Here is a 26,827-nt window from a genome sequence, read left to right on the forward strand (position 1 = left end):
ACCTGCATTCTCCATAACCTACAATAGATCTAAATCTCAGAAATATGTAATTTTCTGACAGTGAACTTGAAAGGTTTTCATCATCTGAATCTACCCTTTCAAACAAGAAATAGTTTCACTTTCTCTTTACATACTTTTTAGCTCTAGCTGGGACTTTGTCATCCTGCAGTCCTTGTCTATTAATCTTTATACGAGCTGTTCCACAAACCCAGAGTGTAACAGAACCTTTCTAAACTTTCTCTCTTTCCTTGGAAGTCCTTTTTTATAATTTTCTTTCATTAAAAATTTCCTGATCAGTCATACTAAAGTAATTTTAATTGCTTTATGACATGAATATATATGTGTATTGATAATTTATCAGTTTTATTTTCTCTGTGTGGCTCAAGTCTTATTTCTTGTAACTGTAGAGTGCCAAACTTGAAGCAAAAGTTGAGAGATTCTTAGATTTAAAAGGTGACACATAGATTTCTTATTTTAATGACATGTTTTTGATGCTTTTATATAAGCAAGGTGGGTGGCATGAGAAAGAAAGAGGAACAGAGAACCTGCCAAGGCAATCACAGAGCAGCAGTAAAACTTGGTAGTTTGCCATCTATCTGTTCATTTATATGTATGCTCTTCATAGAAGTAAGCTTTAGAAACAGGAGCGCTTTTCAATTTAATAACGTTATCAAATTGAAAGGATTCAATAACATTAACACCAGGAAGGGCATTGTTTGGAGGAAGCCCTGCTTTGTCTATTAACGAATTCCCTTTTATATAGATGTATGGGTGATTTCCAGCTCTCATTCAACAGAGAATAGAATAGTTGGTCAATCAAAGGTGGACCTGGCACCTACCAGACGTTTAGACCTATCTTACAGGTTTTCATTTCTTGAGAAGAAAACTGAAGAATCAGTTGGGTCAGAGATTTGTGGGGTTCTAATATATCTTAGCAAAGCAAGGGCTGTCACTCTGACCACCAAGCATGTACTCCTCATGCATATGAGGGTTTACATTAAAAAAAAAAAAATGACAGTGTTACATAATGGTAGTGGCATCTTCTTTGATTTTCTTAATCATGGCAGCATTTAACACAGTGCACTAGTGGCTTAATATACCAACATTTAAGTCCTTATTTTTTGTTTTTGTTTTTAAGTCATTGAAATTATGAGACTATCATTCAAATGGAAGCATTATAGTTCTTCGGAACCATTATGATCTCAACAGGAAAGGAGAATGATACAGATACTGGCTGAGGTGTTTTGAGGTGCATCGAAGTGTTCCAAGCTGTGACTTACCTTAACATGTTCTTGAAGTACCATGGCGTGGATTAAAAGGTATGCTTTAGAATCTCCCAGTGACCCCAAAGTAATGGATAGAATGAACATTCATGATTCTGTATTTAATTATCTTATATCTTAAAATATTTTAATATTTAGATTGTAGATGTGGTTACGGATTTATGACAGTATTATTTTTTGTTAGGAAAAAACCATATATCACAAGCTTGATGGGTGAATTTTCTGGTTAGAGAAGACACTGCTGTAGATATTTTCCCTAGATTTTAATGGTAACGAGCTATAATTTCTTTCACCAAATAGTTTAGGGATTATTCATGTGTTAATCTGTAATTATCTTTCTGGTTTATATTATAGACTAGTTTTTCTGAAGTGCGGTCATTTCGTGGTAGCCTGAACAGGAAGTAGTTGGATAAATTCTTCACTTGGGGTATTAATGTGCCCAAACAAAATAATTCTGACTCGGACTATATATAGTTATGCTTGTTTTTGTCTTTTACAAAAAATCTTTACTGAGAGGAGAATGAATAATTCTTTATTAATAGTGTGATCTAATGTATGTAATTAATCATTCTTGTGTTTGTGGTGTATAGTCCTACTGTTAAGTTGTAGTTGCTAGTAGTGGTAATTCTGGACTTTGCATTGCCTACTTAACCATCAAAAATCTTTTAGATTTTTATGTTCATAACATTTTATTTGAGTGATGTAGGCAAAACTACTTAATTATTTAAATCCTTGGAAGCCTAATTTTGTACTGTGTGCTTGCTACTAGATGATTTCTTAAGGGTGGTATAAGTGAATCAACTCAGGGAGAGTGTTGAGTTCATTAGTGGTTCATCAGATTCAGGATTCGGAATTATTTATCTTTTAGATAATGAAGAAAAAATGTGTTGGGATGGTTTAAGTCATGAATAGATAATTAATAGAAACACACTAGTGCAGTCCGTAATCTTTATCCGTTAGGCTATCGTATGTTAAGAGCCTTTTGTCATGTCAGCAGTTAAATTCTTAATGGAATTTAGTTATTAAACCTAAGGTAAAACTGCTTTATATTAGATTGTAGTCTATAATGACAGTGATATAATCAAGTTACACAGTAAAGTCAGCCATTTATTAACAAAAGTATTCATTCATTTGAACTAGGTGTTTTATGTCTGATGACATACAATAATAGTACCTACTGTCCACAAAGGTCTTTTCTGACATAATGTATGATATTTTATACATTGTTTACAAAATATATTTCTGTATAATATTTGCTAATTCAGCTTCAAAAATCTCTTTGAGACAGCACTTGGGTATCTGCTTGTTCAGTTTTAACTCCATAGAGCAGGGGTCCTGCATCTCCAGGCCACCGACTAATACCAGTCCATGGCTTGTTAGGAAGCAAACCGCACATCAGGAGGTGAGCTGCTGGCGAAGAGAAGCTTCATCTGTATTTTCTTCATCTGTAATAACTGAAGCTTATTACAGGAGATTTTCTAAGGAGTGGAGTAGACTAGGACATAATAGCAGCAGTGTTTGAGTGGCGCTAGTATCACTGCCTCAGCTCCACCTCAGGTCATCAGGCATTAGATTCTCATAGGAGCATTGGTCTCTGGTGCCAAAAGGTTGGGGACTGCTGCCATAGAGGATTCTTAAAGCTAGAGTTTGGAACTCCTGTTCTTCTTTGGAAGAGTTTATAACTTAGTTGTTAGCTTAGACTTGGGCCAAGATCTGTGTTTCAGATCTAATACTTAGGCTGTTCTTTTGACAGGTTGTAAGAAAGATCTGGAAAATATATATAAATTTATATATTAAAAATATAACATGAGTACAATCAATTTGTGTGTGTGAAACAAATAATAATAAAAAAAAAATCCATTTAGGGTTGAGTGTGTAGGAAGCTAGTGTTAAAGTGGTGGTGATTGTTAAATGCCAGAATAGGAACCTCTGGGGGGGAGTACAGTACTACTACCTTTTTTTCTTATCCTGAGTCTTACACTTTCTCTTGTGATCTTTCTAGAATTAAATAAACAATCACTATTTGACTGATGTTTTCAATTCTTTGAGCTTTTTCTCATCAGTGAAAGAAGATGCTCACTATAGACTTGTAGTTTATTTGTGATCCTCTTATCCTAAGTCAAATGGATCAAGAAATCGATTTAGTGAGTTACAATCAGCAGCAAGACATGTATTAGAATAGAAAATAATATCAGAGCATACCAAATGTAGAAAACAGTATTAAAAAAAAACTTGTTTCAATTTTTAAAAATGCTGAAATAAAATATGTCCACATTTATGTATATGTTGAGTGGATCATCTTAGTTCCCCTAAGTATATGCCTTCTATAGTCACAGATGTTCCTCAGAAGTGGTAGTTTTATATTCTTTTGCCTAGCTGAGAAGTGACCTTTTAGGGATCCCCCTACTGTCCTTTTCATTTGAAATGAAGCTTATTACAGGAGATTTTCTAAGGAGTGGAGTAGACTAAGACATAATAGCAGCAGCTTTTGAGTGACATTAACCAAAGCTGTTTTATCAAGTAGAGCGATATGTATGTTTTAAGATTGTGTCTAAAATATAATTTCTTCTTCTCTAGAAAACAGTAAGAGAATGAAGATTTCTGGTAAATTGTTTCATAACAATGGAATTTGTACATTAGTTTTCTATACTTGTGAGTTGAAAATGGAATAACTTTGCCAAAATAGAAGGCCAAAGATAATAAGCACAATTCATCTTTCTCTACAAGTTCTTGAAATTGAATCAAATATACATAGTTCCTGCTCTGAACTGTGTATGATATACTAAACATAGAAATCACATTATTTTATTTTTCAGTTAGAGTTGACATTGGGCATTTTTTATATTAGTTTCAGGTGATTAGACATTTACATAATTTACAAAGTGATCCCCTGATTAGTCAAGTACCCACCTGACACTATATGTAGTTATTACAGTGTTATTGACTGTATTCTCCATGCTGTACTTTACATCCTTGCGACTGTTTTGTAACTACCAATTTGTACTTCTTAATCCCTTCACCTTTTATACCCAGCTCCCACCCTCCAACCCCGGTGGCAATCATCAAAATGTTCTCTGTCTATGAGTCTGATTCTGATTTGTTTGTTCATTTATTTTGTTCTTTAGAGATGGACCTAGAGGATATTATGCTAAGTAGATATCATATTTTGAAATTACAGAAGATAAAGTAATAACTCCTTAACCAGTAGATTAACTGCCCTGATAATGGTTGCTTGTCTTTGGACCATTGTGTACAGGCATATGTTGCTGGTGGTGGAGGCAGAGAATAAGAGCCTGTGGATTCAGAGAGTGGGAAAATTGAATTCCTTTTTTCTGTTTGTTACCCTACACCCCCCACCCCCACTGTCCTCACTCGACTTCATCTACTTTTAGACTGTCCAATTCTTCTATTCGTATCAGTAGCATCACTTGGCTTTTCATCATTATTTCAGTCATATTTCCTCCCAACTTCATCATTTTCTACCTAATGCTATTTATCCTGTTGAGAGTGCAAGGTTTCCTGTGTTGCACTTATTTGTTTCTTCAAAACTACCTCTTTTCTTGATTATCATCATGCAAGAGAGCAACTTGTGTTCTTTGGTAGATTTTTTTTTTCTCCCAAGGTGTGATTTAGAAGGAAACTTAAACACATTCTAGTTTATTGGCCCAGAATTGAGATCAGTGGCCAGAGGCAGACCCCAACCACACATCTAGGGTTAGAAGAAAGATGCTAGCATAATTTAAGTTAATAATTAGATATGTTTCCAGTATACTTTTGGTTATTAAAAACAACTCAAAAGCACCATTCAAGAAAGAAGATTATCTGCTTTACACTATTTGAAAAAGATGTTTTAGATTCTAAAGATAACGAAATTTTAAAAATCTATAAATTGTTAGTGTTAGGCACTTTCTCACGCTAATTTATATTTAAAACAATACTGTTTTGCAGGTCTATGGTATCTGGGGTATCTATTAAAAGAGTACTTTAAAAACCCTGTCTCAAGTATGAACCTACCTGGAAAGTGGAATATACTGTGTCAGTAATTGTCATGAAAATCAAGGTCTCTCTTCTTTTTGAAAAATACAGTGAAGTCAGTTTATTTTGTACTGTTGTACCTTCAGGGAATTAGGAGAGTACGTAAATGAGCAGGAAAATGTGCATGCATTCTTTCTTCAGAATGCCAAACTTGTTGCTTAAATGAGTACAGCTTTCCTTTTGGATCCCTTATCAATGATGCAGCCAGATTCTTACACATTTCTATGAGTGAGCTCTGTGAGACATTGTTAGCTGATGAAGAGGGAAGTACAGATAAAATAACGGCAGCTTAGTTGATTTCCACAAGTCCTCAGGTATTCTTTTTAACTATCATGTCAACACATAGACCGAAAATGTGCTACTTTTATGTTTCACATCAATGGGTAAATGAAGGTGTTTAAAAATGTACTAGAAATACTGATGCTAGCAGCAAAGCAGTTAGATTAATCAAGTGTGCATGAAATTTACCTTTATTTAAATTATCTTTTATTGTTGAAATTCCTGTGGGAAAACCAACCTATGAGCAAGTCTAGCTCGGGGCAGAAGCAAGTAACATAAGTCTGTATAAAAACAAGGATGACTTGGAGCAGGTAGACTCCACGGTCCTGCCTGTTATGGAGAGAGGCAAATTTCCAACTCCCCCCTGCCCCCAGTCCTTTCCCCTCAGTTATGCAAATTTTGTTGACTCCTGTATACCTACCCCTGGAACAGCGACTAGTCATAGCTGATACTCAGAAAATAAATATTTGTCAAATGAATAAACTTTCGATACTGGGTTTTTAAGACATCTGTCTGTTCTATCTCGGTAGATCAGGCTATATCTTCCTTACCTACCTCTTAATTTATGTATGGAGAGAATGAGCTGATATTTAAGGAAGTAATCTTATTTTGAAATGATCTCGATCTTAATTTTTACAGTTTTGTCATTACTGAGCCCTTTCATGAGTTGGGGTTTGTAAGTCTAAATAAAGGCCGAGAAAATCTGAGTTCATAATAGCTAACATTTAATGAACATTGTATTTAGAAAATGCTTCTCCAAGTGTTTTTTTACCTGTATTAACTCAATCTTCACACAGCTCTCCAATTTGTTAGAATTAATATTCCTATTTTCCAGATGTGTAGACTGAAGCTCTAGAATAACTATGGAAGAGTTGGAGTGGTTTTTTGTTGTTGTTGTTGTTAGAAAGCTCTGGACTTTTGGGCAACAAAATTTGGTAATATATGAATTCGACAGATTTTTTTCTTACAATGGTAGATAACCAATATCCAAGTATAAGATTTTTTATAGGACAAGAATGATTGTGATCTGTGCTCATATCCCACATAAGAACAAGCTCTATATTTGAACTGAAACATTTCCATATTTGGGATTGACCACATCTGGTTTGTTAGGAAGTGGACAGTTACCCTTTTATGGTCTCTAGACACTCCATTGTGCTCCTTTATTTTTCTTCTACTTTAATCTCTCTTCTTCTACACTTCCTCAAACAATCGTTTTTTCTCTTCTATACTTTTTTATTGCTCTTATACTCTAATGTTCTTTTCTCCTTTTCCCCCTTACCACCCCTCAGTCCTCTCTCCATATTTACATACAACCTGAACAAACAAGAACATTTGCTCTACATTCTTCCTGTTTAGAATAGTATATGAACAGTGCTTTTGAGTCTGAGAACCAGTCAGGCCAAGTGAGGATGCTATGAAAATAGCATCAAGTGTGGTCCTACGAAGTCAAAGAAGGCTGACCCAGGACAAGTAGTATTCCTCTTCCAGAGTAAACAGCTTGTTGGTATAATGGCCAGACCACTAGGGTTAATTCTTGAGGAATAGAATCAAACCAAGGCATTGCTAGATAACCAGGAAAAAAAAATCAATTGAAATGACTTTGATTTTCATTCCAAAGTTAAAATTTATACTTAGCATTGAGAATTTAATTTCAATCTTAAACTTTCCTTCATACCTAGGAGCTGCTACCATTTTAAAAGTTTAGAAGTTAACTGCATCATTAGCGTACACATAAGGGGTCTTATATTAGCATTTGATTATTGTTATTATAATAAAAAAAAATTCCCTAGTTGAAAATGCTGGAATGTGCAGCATAGTATGTGCAAATTTTCCTATTTTAAAGTTAAAAATCTTGGGTTTTATTGAGCTAAAAATGCTAGCCAAAAGACTGGTTTTGGTACATGGAGTCTAAACTACCCAGGGGAAGGGGGAAAGAGAGAAAAGAGAGATAACCTGAAAGAATTTACAGGAACTATAGGCAAAAAGGTGGGAAAAGGTGAGGCATGGCTAGCAGAATGCAGTTCAGATAAAGAAATGGCCACTCCTCTAGAGTGGCTGGGGTTAGCTTAGCAGTCCAGAAAGCCCAAGCGCAAACAAGTGGAAGATCTGGGGAATGGGGAAAATAGCCACCGGGAAATTAATCCGAAATTCCAACAAGCAAAACAGGAATGCAAAAAGTCTTTTGTTAAGTTCTGTCTCTTTCACCACTGTAATCTAATTTAGAACATCTCAATAATTTTTTTATCATTTCCCTCTTTTCATCCAGATCTTTTGAAGAAAGCATCACTATAGAATGTCTGCATGATTTTCATTATACTTAAGTGTCCCTTTTATGTTCAGGCCATTGTCCCACATTGCTAGGAAGGCTTATTCTTGGGTGGTGGGTCATGTCTTATGGAGGAGGAAAATCCAAGGATTATGTTAGGTGATGAGATGTCTGAGTCCATTTATGGGCAACAAGAGGGTGAGAGTGTTATCAGTTAACCAGTGATGAGGATTTCGATTTCTTTGAAGAGTAACTTCTGGAAAAGGTGTAGGTGGCTAGTTCAGTCTGTCAAGCAAGCATAATGTTAGATGGGACATGATTTATGGATCTACATAATTGAGAGAAGCAACAGATATAGCATTTTAAAATTATACTGATCAAAAAGGCATAGTATTGAACCAACTTGTAATAGCTTTCTAAGTAATGAATTATCTCTGTTGGCAACCAACTAAAAGGTTACTGTAAGCAATTAGGCTTCTAAATCAGAGATATTTTCTATTGAAACAAAAAAAAAGTTTTAATGATTAAAGTAAATTATAAATGTGGTTTCTGAGTCTGTAAGATTATCAGTCGAGATGTCCAGCTATAAGGCTCAAAGCTTCTGTTGCTGGAGTAAAGAAAGACAGGCAGTGAGTGACAGTCTGATAGATTCTCCTGGAATGCAGTGATGTCATCAGGTGACCAGGTAAACTCCCTGTGTGGCTTACGTAGCAGCACCTCACTGAGGTTGTTTAAGCTTGAGCTGTTGTGGAGATTTCTCTGAAGTCTGTATCAAGTCGTCTAGCTGTAATTTAATTGTAAGGCTCAGAAAAAAATGTTTTAGTGTTCTCAGTGTTCACAAGTCAAAGGATGGTAGAAAAATGGAACATTAATTTGGAGATTTGTAGCCCAATATTTAAGAAAACTAGAAGAATTCAGAATGCAGTCCAGTTTATAGTTGAAAAATAAAACTTTAAAGACAATTAACTAGAATCTAATATCCATAAGTATGATTATAGTTTCTGTTGAAACACAATTTTTCTCTCTGAAATCACCATCATTTAATCAAATATTGCCAAATTAAGACTTGTTTATTTATTGCATAAGTCTAGTTTCAATAAATTTGGCCTGATTATTTATATAAACACAATAAGAATAGCAGTTGATCACATAGGCTCTTCTAAACCTGCTCAAACATGACATTCCAGTCATAGCCTTGGTTAGTAATAAAACCAGTTTCTAATTGCTTCCTTTTGTAAAGAGAATAGATTCTTACTGAATTTTTGTAAATAACCATATTTCTATGAAAGTAATACTTATTAAGAGTTTACAAATTCTTGAGGGATCAGGTAGGGAGAAAAAAATATATATGTCAGTACTGCTCACAAAGGTATAATTTACCAAATTGCTCTAAGTCATAAATAACAAAAGTTTTTAAAAATCAGCAATATTTCAAAAAAAGGCATAAAAGTAATTATCCTCAGTCATTCAGTCCCATAATTAATTCTTGTTTATCTTGGCCATTTGCCAGTATTTCATGATTCCAGTCAGTCTTTAGAGTCCTGTAAATCTTCATCTAGTTTAAAGATACGGTTTGAAAATTTATTCTCAGAAACCTGTATTTTAGAATAAGTCAATCTTCTCCATGGATCTTTCGGAAGAGAAAACATTTGCAAAAGCATCAGAGTAAAACAATGACTGTAAATGACAACAACAACAACAACAAAAACATTAAAACGACATGGTTGTAGATCTGATTATAATGCAGTTGACAAAGAAATTTGCTTTTTTCTGGCATTTTGAGATAACAGTTTAGAATTACAAATGAAAATATTATCTGTGTATAAAATACAACATAATTATTATTTATTTGACAAAGCTTCCTCTATAATTTTAGTGTATCAAATAGGCCTAATTGGTTTAAATTTTCTCTTTTATAAGGAGAGAACAAATGGCATTCTGGAGGCCCAGTGGAATAGCCCAGAGCCATTTCCAGGTTAAAGTCTCCTTTTAAAACTTGAACCCTGGGAGTTTTGTCAAACATACTTGACTGAAAGATCATGTATTATGAAATATTAAATTATTCATTTACCTAGAGTGACAAAAGATATCAAAAAAAATACAGGTTAACTATTGTTGGTAAAACCTTCAGTTATAAAATGTAAAACTATTTTAATAAAACAGAATCTTTGCTTTCTAGGTAGAAATCTTTTTAATAATATTTTATCTGGAACAAAATAAATAGAGGAAATACTCTCTTTTTTAATAGAGTGAAAAAGAACCAAACTCTCTTTTTGTATCAGCTTACTTCGGACATTTAAATTCACTTATTTAAGTGCATTCTAATCTTACTCAGCTTAACCATATATAAAATTTCCTTTTTTAAAAGATTTATTTTAATAAACTTTCTATAACTTTTGTCTAGTTTAGAGTGTTCCCTTTCATTCAGGAATAACCAGCTTAAAACTAACAACTTAATTCTCTCAAAACGTATTCATACATTAAGCACAAGAGTCTTGCTTCACAAATATTTTTTCCTGCTAATCCAAATTTAGAAGGGAAAAAAAGATTCTCAATTCTAATTTGTCATTTTTAGTAAGGTTAACCTATTTAGATTTTTTTCAGTTCATGAATTAATCCCATTTATCTTTTTATTTAAGCACAGCAGGTGTGTTGGAGTAGTGGCAGAAGTTTTGGAGTTTTGACTTTCCATAATTTAAATTGTATTCATTGGATCCAGGCTAGGGAGTTGTTTTCCTGTTGGTAGAATGCTGCTTCATGAGTGTCCCATCACAGTGGGTTGGTGACTACTCTTATCTCTGTAGTGGAAAAGCCCATTCTCATTTTACAATGTTAAGCTAATAGCCTTGGTCAGTTGGGACCAAAAAAAAAAAAAAAAACCCCAAGAAACAAACAAAAAGCAATAATTACATGATATAGCCACAAGATGCCACTATGACCTCTCAATTATGTCAAAGACGAACTACAAAGACCATTGAGGGTGTCGCCTCAAACTCATGAGTCAAATTAAGAACTAGGAGTTCTCCTTACATTTGTTGTGCAAACGTGGTACCTACCCAAGTACGGACACTGAGGGGATGGTGGAATGCTGTCATGAAAGAATACCTCCCCCAGTAAAACCATGTGCTCCTACCACAAGATGTGTGTTCCCACAATCTAGGGCTTCCTAGGGGCAGAAAAAAAGAGGAGCATCTGGGGTCTTATGAGTCTTTTGGGGTTCTGTGGATATCACACGCCAGACTGAGAGAGCAGTGCCCTTTTCTGCTGCTTCAAAGCTTGGCTGCTCATTTGGTTGCCAAAATTTTAAACTAAAAAATTTTAACTTCCGTGGCAGAAAGTCTTTTTGTAAGTAAGGTTTTATTGAGCCGAAAATGCTAGTAGCCAAGAGACGGATCTAAACTGTCAGCAGCATGGCTAGGTAGAAAAGACAGCATATTAGCAGTCCCAGAGTTTTATAAGCCTTTTTATATATCAAGGAGGGAGAAGGGGGAAGAAAGAAGGTAGTCTGAATTTGCATGCGCTGTAGGCAAAGGGGTAGGAAAAAATGTAGGGGCCCAGCAAAGTCCATATAAAGAAATAATCTCTCCTAAGAAATGTGGGAGTAGCAGTTCAGAAAGTGAATGTGTAAACAAGTGGAGGATTTGCAGAAATAGTTACCTGGAAGTTAATCTGAAATTTCAGCAGGCAAAACAGGAATGTGAGTCTTTTGTACAATTCTGTCTCTTTTACTCTCCAGCCACTGTAAGTTAATTTAGAGCATCTCAGAATTTTTTTTCATATTAGACTCAACAAAACTACATGAAGGAACGTAAACTTCTAAGAACCTCTTTTCAGGTGTATTGTTTGTAACCCCACTTAGATTTTGATACCACTTCTCATAGAATTTGTCAGATACTGGAGTGTCACCTTTTTGAAGTGTTAACATGCCTTATTAAAGAATACTAATACTGTTGAGCAAGTAACAGCAGTAACCTATAGCATTGTATCTTTGAAGGACATTCTCCATGGGGGGAAGTAGATTCTTTCATTAAGATGAAGAAATTAATCATCATTTTAGCTCTTTGGACTTGGTAAAATAGTTCCTTTTTCTCCTCATTGTAAAATTTGTAAAGTTCGTATCAACTCATCTAGGGAGCTATATATAATTTTTTTCTGTATTGTAGAAAATAACTTACTATGCATTTTAGATCACCTTGCTCATGATCATTGTTTAATTCACAATAGTTGATCTAAATAATATAGTTTAAGAACTATAATTCCATGATTTTTTTGTTACTTTTTTGTTTTTAAATAGATGGTATTATGATTCACTCATTTAGTGAGTCCATACTGTGTACAGAGTTGTGTTTGAAAACTTGATGTTAGTATTGGACTCACTCAAGGCAACTTTAATGTGAATAATACAAGCTTAGAGCCTTGGCCATATTTCTCTAATGTACACTTCTGTCATTAAAAAAAAGATTGCTCAGCATACAAATTATGTCTAAAAACTCCACTGTGCATCTCTAGTTTATTGCGGAAACAGTGGCATATTCTTCGTTTCTGGGATTCTTATAGTTTTTAAAGCTGAATTTGATTATTTCCTATAACTGTTAACAGATTCAGATTTTCCTGTTTATTTAACCTTGTGGCATTTTTCATATTCTCTAGTTAGATAACTGCAGCATTTTCTCCTTGGGATTAAACAGTTTTGGTTTGCCAAGAAATAGTTTACAGGTTAAGAAGTGATTTTTCTGAAACATTAAATATTTTTTCATGTGATAGGTGGTTTGTTTTAGTGCGAAAGGTATATTGTCATTGATTTATAAGTGATTTAGAAAAAAAGTCATTATTTTGGAAGGCAGAGTGGCTTAAGGACCAGAGTATGGCTTTCTTGTATATTTATATGTGGGTCTTGTTATCTTCAACCTTAGTATGGTCAGTAGGGGAAAGTTCTTCCTTACGATATTCTGAGCTTCAGTTTTCCCTTCTAAGTTGTAAATGATGCCTACCTCTTAGATCTTAGAGATAATGAGAATTAATGGGAGCATATATAAGGAGATATAGTCTGTTTTTGCAATCTGCCTATTTGGTGTTAAACGGAAATTTTAACTTCCACAGATGAAAGGCTTTTTATTAAAAGAAAGAGTTTATTAGGCCGTTGCTAGCGGGGGAAAAAAAAAAAAAAAGAAACCCGTCTTGGAGCATGGAGTCTTAACCCCCAGCAGCATGGCTAGGTGGAAAAACATGTCCCTCATCTGAAGTTTTTCAAGGCTTTTTATACATCAGGTAGGGGAGAGAAAGATATAAGTGGGTCTGAAAGAATTTACATTAACCGTGCACACAGGGGATGGGAGAAGGTGAAGTGGGGCAAGGGGATGGGGCTTTGGAGTCTGCAAAGCTCATATGTAAACAAGAAGTGGAGGCTCCTAGGGTTCTGGAGTTCCATGGCTCTTGGCTGTTGTCTTTTTTTAGATAACCTCAGAAAGTAGCCACCTTTAACAGTTCCAACACACACTAAGGAATGTGAACAGTCTTTTGTTGATTTTGCACTGCAATTGGTAACCGATTAACCCCATTTTCTCTTCCTTCCACCCTCTGGCCTGTTGTAATTTAATTTAGGACATCTCAGAATTCTCTCCTTGTCATTTGCTTACAGGCATACCTGGGAGATAGAGCAGGTTTGGTTCCCGACCACCGCAGTAAAGTGAGTTGTAATCTTCTTGCTGGTGGAGGGTCTTGTTTTCAATTTGTAAAAAGTGCCACATTTGTGGAGCCCCGTAAAGTAGCACAAAATAAAACAAGGTATGCCTGTATATGAGGCCAGTTTAGGAAACTGGCTATAAGTAGCAATGAGAGCTTCATCTAACTTTATGGAATCAGGGAATGGAAATATAGGAGATAATTTGGGAATACAGTTGGCATCTGTCAATGAATTGCTTGTGATGGAAAGCAAGAATGAGGGAAGTCCAAGATACTGTAGAGAAGAGAGACCACATGTCTTAAAGGAATATGTATGTATAGAAGTTGTTGAAAAGGGAACATTAAGAAATAAGTTGCTACAACTAAGCTCATCTTTAAAGAATAAGTATTCTATTTTCTAGTTAAACATTTGATGTAGGGCAGTTGACTACATCAAATTTGTATGTGTTACATAGTAAATTAACTATGTAACACAACAGCTTTGCAGTTTGCATATTGTAAATTCATAGCACAGGAAAATATCAAATACATTGTGTGAATGACCCAAACTGAAAGTTAAGTCTGTACCTACTAGAGGCTTTTTACCTTTATTTTGTTTGCTACCCTCAAGCTCCCAAGGCCTTTTTTCCTGTACTAGTGTTTCACCACCATGTTAGTCATGATCTATGCTTTAATCACTTCATGGTGATTCTGAATTCAGAACTTTTCCTTTGCCTGTACTGAGCAGAGCCTCCTCAGATGTTAGTTGAAGTATTATGCTGTCTGTAGCACCACCCAAAGCAAAGCAGTTTGCTGTCAGATTTTGTATCATCAACCCCTGTGCCTGGTGTGTGTATTCTTCTTTCAGAGCCCCTGTGCCTACTAGCCTGCTGGGCCTGCTTTCTGGGTCCTATCAGTGCATGAAGGCAGCGTGGCAGGTTAATGGCTCAGATACTTTGGCAGAAAGCCATTCTTTAAGCTTTGAATTGTGGTTCAGACCACTTCTTCAGAGTGGTTTTTGGCTTTACCACAAATGTAGGTTTGATTATTATAATATGCAATAACAGAAAGCTAAATTACAATTCAAAAGAAATTTATTGTTTTGAGTATTAACACAAGCAGAAATGGTATTATTAGAAACATTTTGGAAAGCTCTTCTCTATTCCAAACATATGAATTTTGATCATTATTTTTGTTTATTGAATATTTTCCCTTTTAACTCAGTGTCCTATTTTACATGTTTTAAAATGGTAATTGTCATTTTTAATTTTTTTTCCTTTAGGGACAGGCTTCTTTAAAATAGCTTAACTCTTTACCAACCTGAATCGTAGCCTTTCCTTCGTGCATTAGTCCCATCCATAAATGTTTTGGTCTGCATTATTTAAAGGGAAAATAAAAGGCAAATGCACTGCCAAATTCAAATACTGGAGGAGTACCAAGCTATGTGTTAGAGGTTTGGCTGTCAAGGAGATTGGCCAAACATGGTTTGATGGTGGTTAGCTGGTACTATGTCTGTAATTTCTACCAACAGAAAAAAAGAATGCAAAACCTCTTTGTTAAACTGAAGATGTCTGTGTAGTTTCTTGGTCCTTTTCAACTCAGAAAAAAATGTACCTTGTAGAAAATGATTGATAGTGTAAACACTGAAGTCATTAGACTTTCATAGTTCCCACTGCGATTGTAGCATATTCCCCTTGTGCAGGGAAAAATGCAAGAGTAATTGTCAAATTTATGACATACACATATGTGCCCACACATGTGTCTATATTTATTTGTATGCAGTAGCAAAGGTGTGGCTCCCAAAGCAGCAGATGTCTTTAGATTTCCTGAATTTTATGTATTTATAGCTTTAGAAAACATTTTTCTCACTTTCTAGTAATCAAAGAAAAATTTACCCTTTACTCATAAAATTTAGTCAGTAGCTGAAATATTGGGAAGGTAACAAAAGGTTTCCTTTCAGGTTTTTTGTTGACCCCTCACTGAAGCAAACCAAATCTATGGAACATCATAGAAAGTTTTAGGATCAATTAGGGCACTTTACAATTCTGTCATAAAAATTTATACCCTAGGTACCCTCTTCACATGTTAGTATCCAGAAGTGGACTGCAATTAAATTCTGTCTCAATGCAGAGTATATGGGGAACCATGAACATTATACTCCAGTTATATTTTGAACTAAATTCACCATTATGTGAGCTTAATGTGAGCTTGAGCAAGATAGTTTCTAAGCTGATTTTCTGATCTGTATAATGAGGATAATAGTATCTACCTTATAAGATTGATATATATATGAAGTTGATATGCATGCACAGTATGCAGCCTGATGCCAGCCCTCCAGTAGTGCCACTACGGTGTGTTCAGTACGGATAGGGACCATGTTTCTTATTTGCTGCTATGTGTTCCAAGTGTCTAGTACAGTGTCTGACACACAATAGGCACTTAAATGTGCGTTTAGATGGTTAATGAAAGAAAAAGCAACGAGAGTCTAGGAAAACAATTATACCATTTTCTCCTTATTCATCTCAGTTTTAGTTGAGATAGACAAAGGAAAGCCACTTTTAAAATTAACAATAACATTCTAATCCTAGTACATACTCAGTATTTTACCATGACACTTCATAATTAGTGATTTTTTTTTAATAGATGATTTGTCACAGAGGACCATAGCGATCCTAATTTTTTGCCTATTAAGTAGGAGAGAAGATTATTGGAATAGCTGATCTGCAATTTGGATTGGATGGAGAGTAAAGAGAACCAGTTTTGTCAGGACTTACAGCCTCATTGACTTAATATTCAATTTTTTAAAATGTGAAATACATATATCCTAGAATGGTGCAGGCAAGGACTGGAAATCACTGCCTTCTAAAATTTTGGTGTTAAAGTAGAATTCGAAGATAGTAGGAATAAAGTCCAGGAAAGAGCTTTTTTTCAAAACCTGCCATTCATTCCAAAAACTTATATATAAATAAATATAAATATATTTCTAAATTAAAATAATATACCTAAAGAAAAGCAGAGCACAGAAATCATAAATGTACAGTAAAGTGATGTTTTCACAAAGTGAACAGACAGTTGTGATCATTATACAAATGAAGAAAAAAAATATTACCAGCTCCCCAGAAACTGTTTTTGTTAGTCCATCCTAGTCTCTGTACCTCCTTATCAAAGGTAACCCATATTCTGTTAAACACTATAGATTAGTTTTGCCTGTTTTTGCATTTCACATACATAGACTCATACAGTTCTGTACCTTTTTGCATTGGCTTTTGCTAGTAATGATCGTCATTACAAATGTAGCAGTAGTTTTTTCACTGTTATTGCTGAATAGCCCTCTTTTGTATGATTATTCGGTAATTTATCTAATCCTTTGACAATGGTCATTTGGGTTGTTTCTAGTTTTGAGTTATGAAGCCTGATGATGCTGTGGACATTCTTTTTCATGCCTTTTGGTAACCATTTGTACATATTTGTTGATATTGCAATTTTTAATAGTTTTGAACCTTAGCAGTAATAATTTCAAGTCAGTTTTAAGGGTAAAATCTTAATATGTCTTTTCCATTTTTATTTTAAGCTTACCTATATTCTAGATTTGTGTGTGCGTGGCCTTCAGTTGATGTCTAGGGAGTGCAGTTTCATTTTGCTATTTACCTAAGCCAAACTTAATTAGTAAAGAATAAAACATCTGCCATATAATGCATTTTAGAACAAAATAGAATTTTTTCTGTTGCCTGCCATTATCACTGATAATTGTGTGTAGGGTGTATGCATGTGTTTTTTATATGCACTTTGGAGAAGGGGGTGAAAATGTACATCTTATTTCCTCATTTAAAATTAATGCTGTTAATTGGCTAGCTTTTTTGGGAGGTGCTGCACACATGAATTTTTAATTGTTAATACAGATAATGCTTTATTGAATATCTTTGTATGCATAGTTTTGCACAGTCACAAATTGTCTACCTATATAATAAATTTCTAGAATTACAGTGGTTAGGGATTCTAAGGAATGTGTATCTTGAATTATAATAAATATTGTCAAAATGCTTTCCAAAAAGATTGTACAAATTTAAATTCTCAGTAGTACTTGAGAGTTCCTGGTTTCTCCACTGTAAACCAACACTGGGTATTATCGGACTTTAAATGTACAGCAAGTAATTCTTAAATATTTTTAAGAACATAAAAGCTAGCCATAGAGTCTCTACGTGTCACCTCTCATTAATGTTTTTTGATAGGTTTGTCACCATCACCAGTTTCTGTGGCCAGCAACTTAATCAGATTAGTGCCTTTCTTAGGGCAACTTTTCTTTTTTTTTTTTTTAATGCCTACAGCACCTGGTCTTCCTAGGTGGTCTCCCATTCAAGTACTAACCAGGCTCTGCCTTGCTTAGCTTCTGAGATCAGACAAACCTTTTTATTCTGATATAAGTTCACTTTGCAGAAAAATTGCAAGAATATTACAAAGGCGTTCATGCAGATACCACAAGTGTTAACATCCCTCTGTACACACACACACACACACACACACACACACACACACACTCCTACCCCACATCCCCCCCCCTCCACACCACCCCTTATTTTAATTGGACCGTTTGAAGGTAAGAAGTAGACATTGTGCCCTAAATACTAAAGCTAGTGTTTCTAAAAATAAGGACATTCTCTTGCATAACCCCTGTATAGTTATCAAAATCAGAAAATTAAAATTGATATAATTCTGTTCTCTAATCATCTGGGTTTATTCAGATTTTGTCAGTTGTCTAAATAGTGTTTTTTATAGCAGAAGTAAATTCTGGATAGTATGTTGTAGTCAGTTATCATGTGTCTTCAGTTTCTTTTAATCTGGGCCAGTTCCTTGGTTTTTCGTTTGTCTTTCATAACTTTGATTGCTTTTAAAAGTATAATTTATTTTGTTGACTATTCCACAGTTTAGGTTTATGTTTCCTCATGTTTAGATTCAGGCTCTGCTGTTTTTGGCAGTATAATATCACAGAAGTGGTGTTGTGCTCTTTTTAATGCATCATATTAGGAGGCATTTGTTTTTTTAAATAATTTTCTTGTTTTTCAGTTATAGTTGATTGACATACAATATTATATTAGTTTAAGGTGTACAGCATAGCGATTACACATTTATATAACTTGCAAAGTGATTGCCTCGATAACTCTAGGACCCATTGGAGACACCATACCTAGTTATTACAATATTACTGACTGTATTCACATCATATTGGGAGGCATTTGATGTCAGTTTATTCCAGTTTAGTCTCTTGATACGTGAAATTGGAGTAGTTTGCCCATCGTCTGCCTCTTCTTGTTGAGGCCACAGATTTTAAGATGCATAATTTTCACACAAGATCTTCATATGTGATATTAATGGATGTTAGCGTTATCACATCTGAGCTGTGCTATCTGGAAATGAGGTTTATTGCTGACTTAACATGGGAAAATCTTTTCCCAGGTATGGATTTTTGGAAAGGCACTTTTAATCTGGTAATAATATTGGAGATACCTAAAAAACTAGATGCTAAGAATAGCTGGAGATGGTAGTCTTAGACACCCTGCGTTTATAGCTTTCCACTCTTCCTGCTTCTTTACACAAACTGCTTGTAGACTGTTATAAAGTTTTTTTAAATGAAAAAGAAAAGGTAGAATAAAGGGATTTTATAACAAATGAACAGGACAAACAGACTCATGGACATGGACAATAGACTAATGATTACCTGGGGAGGGGGGAGGTAGACAGCATGAGGGGCGGGGAAAATCATTTCTTAAATTTAAAAAATAAATAAGAAAATGATTGGCTAATCATTTATAAAGGGTAATATACATGAATAAAGATAAGGAATACGTGAGTTCATGTTCACACTTATTTAACTATTACCTGTTTTCCTTCAAATACTAGAAAAAAAGGATAAAATAAAAAATGTTAATAAATATATCAGTGCTAAATATAAAAAAAAGAAGAAGAAAGGGACTTTAAAAATTAAGGCAACAGTGCTTTTCAAATGTTCTACACAGTATCTGTAATAAGAAAGGGAACATGTTTCTCTGCCTGATAGGGCCAGTTGTAAGCATGGCTTGTCTTTGAAATCTACCCCATAGGATATTTGTTCTATTAGAAACACGTTGTTACATAAATATGAGAGTCTAGGAGAACACATCATGCCTTGATCATCTTTGTTACAGTAGCCAAGGACCATTACACCTGGTTCTTAAGGTTAGAGCAGGTTTAAAAGTAGTAATTGAAGTAGGAGAAAAGTCAACATGCCTTGCTCAAAGTTGTGCAGCTTAATGGGCTGTTTTATGCCATGGATAGAGAATGAATAAGCTTTTTAAAGTAAAGATAAATTACATATTTACTTTAAAAATATTTTTTCAATCAATCACATATTAACTTCTTCAGTCATATTCTGTAGGTAGATTATTTAGGTTGTTTACTTTTATAAATCATGTAGATGAACATCTTGAACATATGTCAATGTCCCACTTTTCTTAATAGCATATAAGTTCCATTAGGGCATGGTTTTGTGTCTCTTGTTCACTGATGAATGCCAAGTACCTATACTTGGTCCCTACTAGGTGATTGAATGAATCTGGAGACAATTCTTTTCTAATTGGCCTCTTGCAGTTTTTTTTGTGAGCAAATTACTAAACAGCTTCCTAATACCATTGTTTTGCTTTTCATGTTAAATGTTTTCACAGAGTATAGTAATAATGTAAATCACCTATTTGTTTCCTTCTACTCGTGGAATGATCATGTATACATCCTTGAGATTATGAACCAGTTTTCTAAATTTTCCCCAATTAAGTGCTGTTTTGTTTCACTTTCTTAAATCATGGTTCAAAAATCCCAGTACTTTCAAACTGTATAAAATTTATGTTCTGTTTATAGTAGATTTGGTGTAAAATTTGGTTTAATTATGAGTGTAGATTGTTTATGCTTTCTTTTCTACTTTTTTCCTGCAAATACTGCACCAGTTTATTACCTTAATTTATTTTAATCTTCTTATTTTAATCTCATTTCTGCATTAAGCAGGAAACTTGTAAAATACAGAAATTACTTTTAGTTCCACAATGCAAGGGCAGAAGAGTTTCCTGCATAACTTGAGCTGCCTTTTCCAGGGAGCTGTTTTTAAAATCGAAGTTCTAATGTTACTAGACAATATTCTAGATAATATCAGATTTCTGTTTTGTAGGAGTACAATTGCTAAATTGTTGTATATTCAAAAAAGTTTTTTCTTGTTTCCCCCCCTTTTGATTTTTGACTTGATTTTCTAATGTGGAGAGAAAAAAGGTGTTAAGATGGTGAAGTTTTGATAAGTTTTATCATGTTTGTTTTCAATATGTTTGTGGTCATATACTTCCTTAACAGATTGGTAAGTGTAGATGGAAATGTATCTGTTATGGGAGAAAACAATATTACATCTCCATGGTGAGCAAAAAGGAAGTGTGAATATAAGTGTAATGTGTATACAAGTTTTTAACTTATTTGAAAATTTTAATGGTTAGAGGATAAGTGGGAATTTCAATAATGTTTACAGGTAGGAATTACTATGTTTAATGATTAATGACAACTTTTTAAAAATTTTTCATACTTCCAGGTATATGAAAATAGATTTAACTACAATAATTAATATTTCCCCAGCTCTTATTTTGAATAAAAGATCATTGTTATTTTAGAAAAGGAAAGCTAGTGAAGATAAAGTAAAATGAATTTGCTAGCTTCAAATTATACTTACGATAGATATTTTGGATAATGTAAATTTTCTTGAACCATAGTATTATATGATCATTACTAGGTAATGATGACATATAGATTTTCGTGTTTTGTTTGCCTGGCCCAATCTGAGGGAAAAGTTTATAGAACAGAAAAAGAAGGAATGGACATGGGTTGGAATATAATCAACTTTATATTGTTAACTTTTGCTTGTTACTTAAAAAAACAGACCAGATTCCTAACTTTTTTCCTTTAAATATATAACTGTTTTGATCATTACATTTAATCAGAACTATGTTTTATTAGTATGCATAAAATTTGAGAAACCTCATGCAAATGAGATTGGACAGCCTATAATATAAAAAGATAAATTGGATAGCAGTGACTCTTAGTGTGAGGAATTAACTCAGTATTTCATAATATTGAGTGTTTTTATGGTACTTAAGGATTTAGATTTTTTTGCAATGTTGCATATACCATAGACCTATTATGAAAAGAATCTTACATAGAAGTGGTCTAAATTTGGTCCAGCTTATTTCTGGTTCAGTTGTCAACCCAGATCATGTTGATAGACACTTGTTTTTAAAGTATAATTCAAATAAAGATAAAAATTTGTACCTGCCTATTTCACTATTGCCTGTTGCAAGAGGGAGACAGAACTTAATCTTTAAATGATAATCAGTCTCTGAGTGATTGATAGCTGTTTTCGTTTCTGCTGAAAAATAGGTTATTTTAATTGTCTAATATAAATACTAAATTATGAATTTTCTTATGTCGTTTGTGATTAAAGATGGACGTTCTTTTTATAGTAGATAATTCTTGAAGTTTATTTGTTGGTTGCACATAAGATGCGTAGTGGAAAATACATCTTGATATGTGCAGGATGCATATAGTACCAAATTGTTAATGTGTAGACCTATGAATTTTATTAAATAATTAGAATTTAGTTCAATTGTGACCCTAAGAATTATTCATTGTAAACCTACTAAAGGCTTTCATGAATTTTCTCAGAAAACCTATTTTCCCATTCCAATAGATGCAGTAACCGTTTAGTTTTAATGAGATAAATAGACATATGATGGCATATGCATTAAAGAGAGGATTGAGTTGCACACAAAAATTATTAGCTGCTTCATTATGTACTGAAGAAGCAACTTGATCTTATTAAGATTTAAAAGATTCCTAGCCTGAGGATGACACCTAAATGGAATGATGTATCATTTTGAAATGCTCAGCAGGCAAACTGTTGAGTTCTCTTGCTCATGTTTCCTAAGGGGGCAGGAGGGAAGTTGTACAAGCATGCTATGTAATTTAATTGTTGACTTTATCTACTAGGTATGTCCAAAGAAGACCATAGTTAACATTAAGTTGTGAATCTAATTTTGAAAGCACTAAAAAACAGTTGACACTTGAATTTTGAGTGCAGTGGGTCTCCTACTAGACACGTAATAACACTGTGTTAATCCAGTGTTAGATCCCAGAGCGTGCTTGATGGTTGGGGTGTTAGTAGAAGTTTTTATCTCATTTGTTGACTGTCTCTCTCTGAAATTTCCACCATTTTAAGCCCTTAGGTAGATTCTGGCCACACCCCACTTTGTTTCTCTTTATAAAATATTATTCTGCTTTTAAAATATTTATGCAAAGAAGTGTTTTAAACTTGGTTTTTTTGGTGAACTGGTTTAAACATGTTTGTTTTATATCTAATCTAGCAAGACAGTTTTATTTTAATCATATACTATAATGCTACATTTAATCAGTTTCAAAGGTTCAGAAAACTCCTGTAAAAAAAAAGATTCAAGAGTAGATTTTTACCTTTGATTCCATAATTGTAATTCATGGATTAGCCAACAGTTTAGTGTTATTAAACCTATAGTCTTCAGCAGCCTTGCTAATGTTACTAGTAAAACATTGCGTTTTGTTTTTTGATTTTTTACAATTGGAATATCTTATAGGATGGAATCAAAGAAAATTAATAATAAATAATTTTGACAAAAATGTGGGTTATTTACTCATTTTTTGGTGTTGCTTCAGTTAAAGCCACTTTTCAATATTTCAGAGTTAATGAAAACACCAAAGTATTCAAAGTCACAGACACCCATTGCTTGAAAATTATGAGATCGTAAACAATGTCACATAGCATTAAATTACTCTATGAAATGAACTGCATGGGATTCTAAGACTTTTATCATCAAAGTTAATAATTTTATGGAACATCACAAATATAGAGAAATCTTAAGTCAAATTAGGGTCTACAGCCTATAACTGATTATGGACAAGCTACTTAACCTGTTTAATAACCACAACCTTGATTTAAAAAGAAAATTTAAAAAATTCTCTTGGTTTTGTTTCTTCAAGTGCTATACCTCCATCATCTGTTTCAGAAGACCTCACTTCCTATTTTGAAGGAAATAGGTCATCACTTAAGAATTAATTTCTTCTTCTTAAACCTGTCTTTCTTAACATCACAATTGACTTCTTTTGTTATTTTAGCTTAACTATTTGTAACTAAAAAGGAGTAATACAGTTCACCCTTTAACAACATGGGGGCTAGGGGTGCCAATTCCCCTGCACAGTCAAAAATCTGAGTATAACTTTTGATATTCTAAACTCTTTACTAATAGCCAGCTGTTGACCAGATGCCTTACCAATAACAAACATTCGATTAACACATGTTTTGTATGTTCTGTGTATTATTTACTGTATTCTTAGAATAAAGTAAGCTAGGGAAAAGAAAATGTTGTTAAGAAAATCATAAGAAAATACATTTACGTTATTTATTGGGGAAAAAAAACAAAACAAAACCGATGTATAAGTGGACATGTGCAGTTCAAACCCATGTTGTCCAAGGGTCAACTGTAATCACTAACATTTATTGAGCACTTACTGCATTTCAAGCACTATTCTATGTGTTTTCTGTATATTAACACATTAAATCCTTTTAGCAACTCTTCATGTAAGTATAACCCTAGTTCCCTTTTTACAGATGAGGAATCTGAGGTCTAGAAAGTCGGGTAACTTTAGGGTTACACAGCAAGTAAATACCAAATCATGGATTTGAACTCAGCCAATCTTACTCTAGAGCCTTTCTTTTAACATCAATGCTGCATTCTAATTCCAGCCTAAATTATGCTTTCTTGTCTTTGCGCGTGCATTTCTCTTTGCCCCTTTCCCAACCAGTTCTGTTAGTTCATTTAGCCAATTTCTTTTTGAAGGGTGCTGAATCATAAGCTAGTGAAGTAGTCGACATCTAGGTTTAAATTTTGACTCTGCCTGCCATTTAATTTGCTTTGTGACATTGTGCATGTCACTTTCTACATCTTTAGAAATGGGCCAGTATGTTCCTTATGGAATTAGTTTATAATGATTAAAGAGTATAATGTATAAAAAATGTATAGCATAGTGCCAGCACCTGATAAACCCTTGTGAACTCTGCACTACCTCTTGAGCTGTGAGGATTTTCCTGGGTGCTGCAGATTGTGTGAGATGAAAGTCTTTGGTTAGTGGTTTTTTTGCAGGATGTCTGAAAGGTACCTAGCACACATCTAATCAGTGTGCTGCATACTCATAGTGGATGTGTAAGGTCCACTTAGGGTGTGTTGTGTTTGGTTAGGAACCATTTTAAAGTATTTTGTTATTTCTGGGTATAGATGTTTACTAGAGGATTTCTCTTCACACTGGTCTTCAGTAGGGGTGAAGTATACATTATAGGGGAGATTTCATGGTTCCTAAAACGCTGGCTGAGGAGGATTACATACAGCCTATTTAATTTTTTTTTCTTATTTTTTCCAGAAAATTTGGTGAGCGACCTCCACCTAAACGGCTCACTAGGTAAGCATTATATTAGCCTTTCACCCAAACATTTCATAAAAGTATTAGATCCTATCATTTTAGAAACTGTATTAGGTCCTCTTGAAAATAAGTTTATGAAATATTGGTATCTACATTATAAGCTTATTACCATCTTCCCTATCCCACATTCCCCCCTCACCAAAAAACAAAACAAAACAAGAAAACAGGATAAGAGGATGGAGTTCAAAGGGGAAATTGAAACCTTTGAACAATTAATCTTGGATATTATGTAGTTAATATAACACAGGCTGCTATGTAAAGATAGCTTGCTATATTTAGCGGCATTTAGCTTATCACAATTTGTTGATTTTTAAGTGGCGCTTGAAGACACTTAATAATTGCTTTTAGAAAAGAATTCTATAGGAAACCAAAGATTTTACCCATTTTTAATGAGTCTATAAATATTTTAGTTGGAAATATTAAATTTAAAAGTATTGAAAATGATTTTAAAAAGTTCTGACAGTCAGTGGTTGTAAAATAAAAAGTAAGACACTCAGTTTCACAGTTTTAGTTAATGCTAGCACTGAATTGTTAGTATCTTTTAAGAAAATTGTATACATATAAAACACGCCTGTCATTTTTTTTTCCTTTTTAAAGTCTGACATCATACTTGACCATTGTTCTATATCTTTTAATACCTCTTAATTGTATATCTTTTGCCTCGTTCTCTACATTGTCTTCACACTGCTTTTATTTTACATTTCATATTGATAGCCATTTGGGTTATTTCCACTTTTAAAAGGCTGTCGTACTCAGAGAATGATGGGAACATGCCAGAAGGACTCAAAGGGAGCCAGCTTGAAGAGGCTCCCTGTAGCCAAATCATAGGCACTTTGATCATCAAAATTAATAATGATAGTAATGGATTCAAACCCATATAATGACAATTTAGAAGTCTACAGCAAGTTAAAAAATGATTCAGTAAATAGAAGAGAGGAGATAGCTTTTCCGTACAGAAGAAATCTACCTAATGTAGAAGGAATGATGGAACCAGAAAATCATACTTTGGTAACCACTACAATGTTAATTGTTTCAGGCAAAAAATCATTAATGAGTGCTTAAACTATTGGTTTAAAATCTAATGAGAAACAAAATATTTACATAGTCTCTAAGTGTGCCCTCACAAAGCATGTATTAATTATAAAGCAAAAAATAATAACATGACAGTGGAGAAACCTAGCAGATACCACCTTAATTAAGTGATCAAAATTAACGCCACCAGTAATGGACAAATAAATATTATGTGCATCCTGAGAGGGACACATATCACTTTTATAGGGTTGTTGCTACAATGCGTAAACATCCAACAGGCATAAATGAGGGACATTCTATAAAATTAATGGCATTTACTCTTTAGAATTTTCAAGATCATGAAAAACAAAGATAGGAATTCCAGATTAAAGGAGACCAACAAGACATGACAACTAAGTTCAACTAAATCCTAGACCAGGAGAAAAGTTTCTTTTGCTCTAAAGCTGGAGTTGGAAAACATTTTCTGTAATGGGCCAGTTAAGAAACGTTGGGCTTTTTGAGTCATACTGAGTCTTTTGTGACTTTTCAACTCTTCGTTTATCCCCAAATCAGCCATAGAAAACATATAAATGAACATCTGCACATCTTTTGCAGCTCAACTGAATTTTGAAAAACTGATGGCTATCCTGATTTGGCTTGATGGTGGTAGTTTCTCAACACTGCTCCTTCCCCTCTTCCCAATAAAGAACATTAGTGGGAAATAGCAACA

At 34.0% G+C, this 26,827-nt stretch overlaps 1 protein-coding gene across 8 annotated transcripts in view; it reads left to right on the forward strand.

The window, feature by feature from the left end:
- Positions 1-26,827, forward strand: part of RBPJ (recombination signal binding protein for immunoglobulin kappa J region) — a 96,456-nt gene that overhangs the window by 32,063 nt on the left and 37,566 nt on the right. For 3 of the 8 annotated variants that reach the window (XM_011365445.2, XM_011365438.2, XM_023534247.1), the window contains exons 2-3: positions 1,139-1,319; positions 25,027-25,065. The exons of 1 other annotated variant lie outside the window; for it this stretch is intronic. In XM_011365445.2, the coding sequence (XP_011363747.1) occupies positions 1,303-1,319; positions 25,027-25,065 (56 nt within the window). In that variant the 5' untranslated portion in view covers positions 1,139-1,302. The remainder of the gene's footprint in view (positions 1-1,138; positions 1,320-25,026; positions 25,066-26,827) is intronic. 4 more of the 8 variants (XM_011365423.2, XM_011365430.2, XM_011365470.2 and 1 more) reach the window with 2 other exon arrangements.

Source organism: Pteropus vampyrus, unplaced genomic scaffold (genome assembly GCF_000151845.1).
Source record: "Pteropus vampyrus isolate Shadow unplaced genomic scaffold, Pvam_2.0 Scaffold5, whole genome shotgun sequence".
NCBI lineage: Eukaryota > Metazoa > Chordata > Mammalia > Chiroptera > Pteropodidae > Pteropus > Pteropus vampyrus.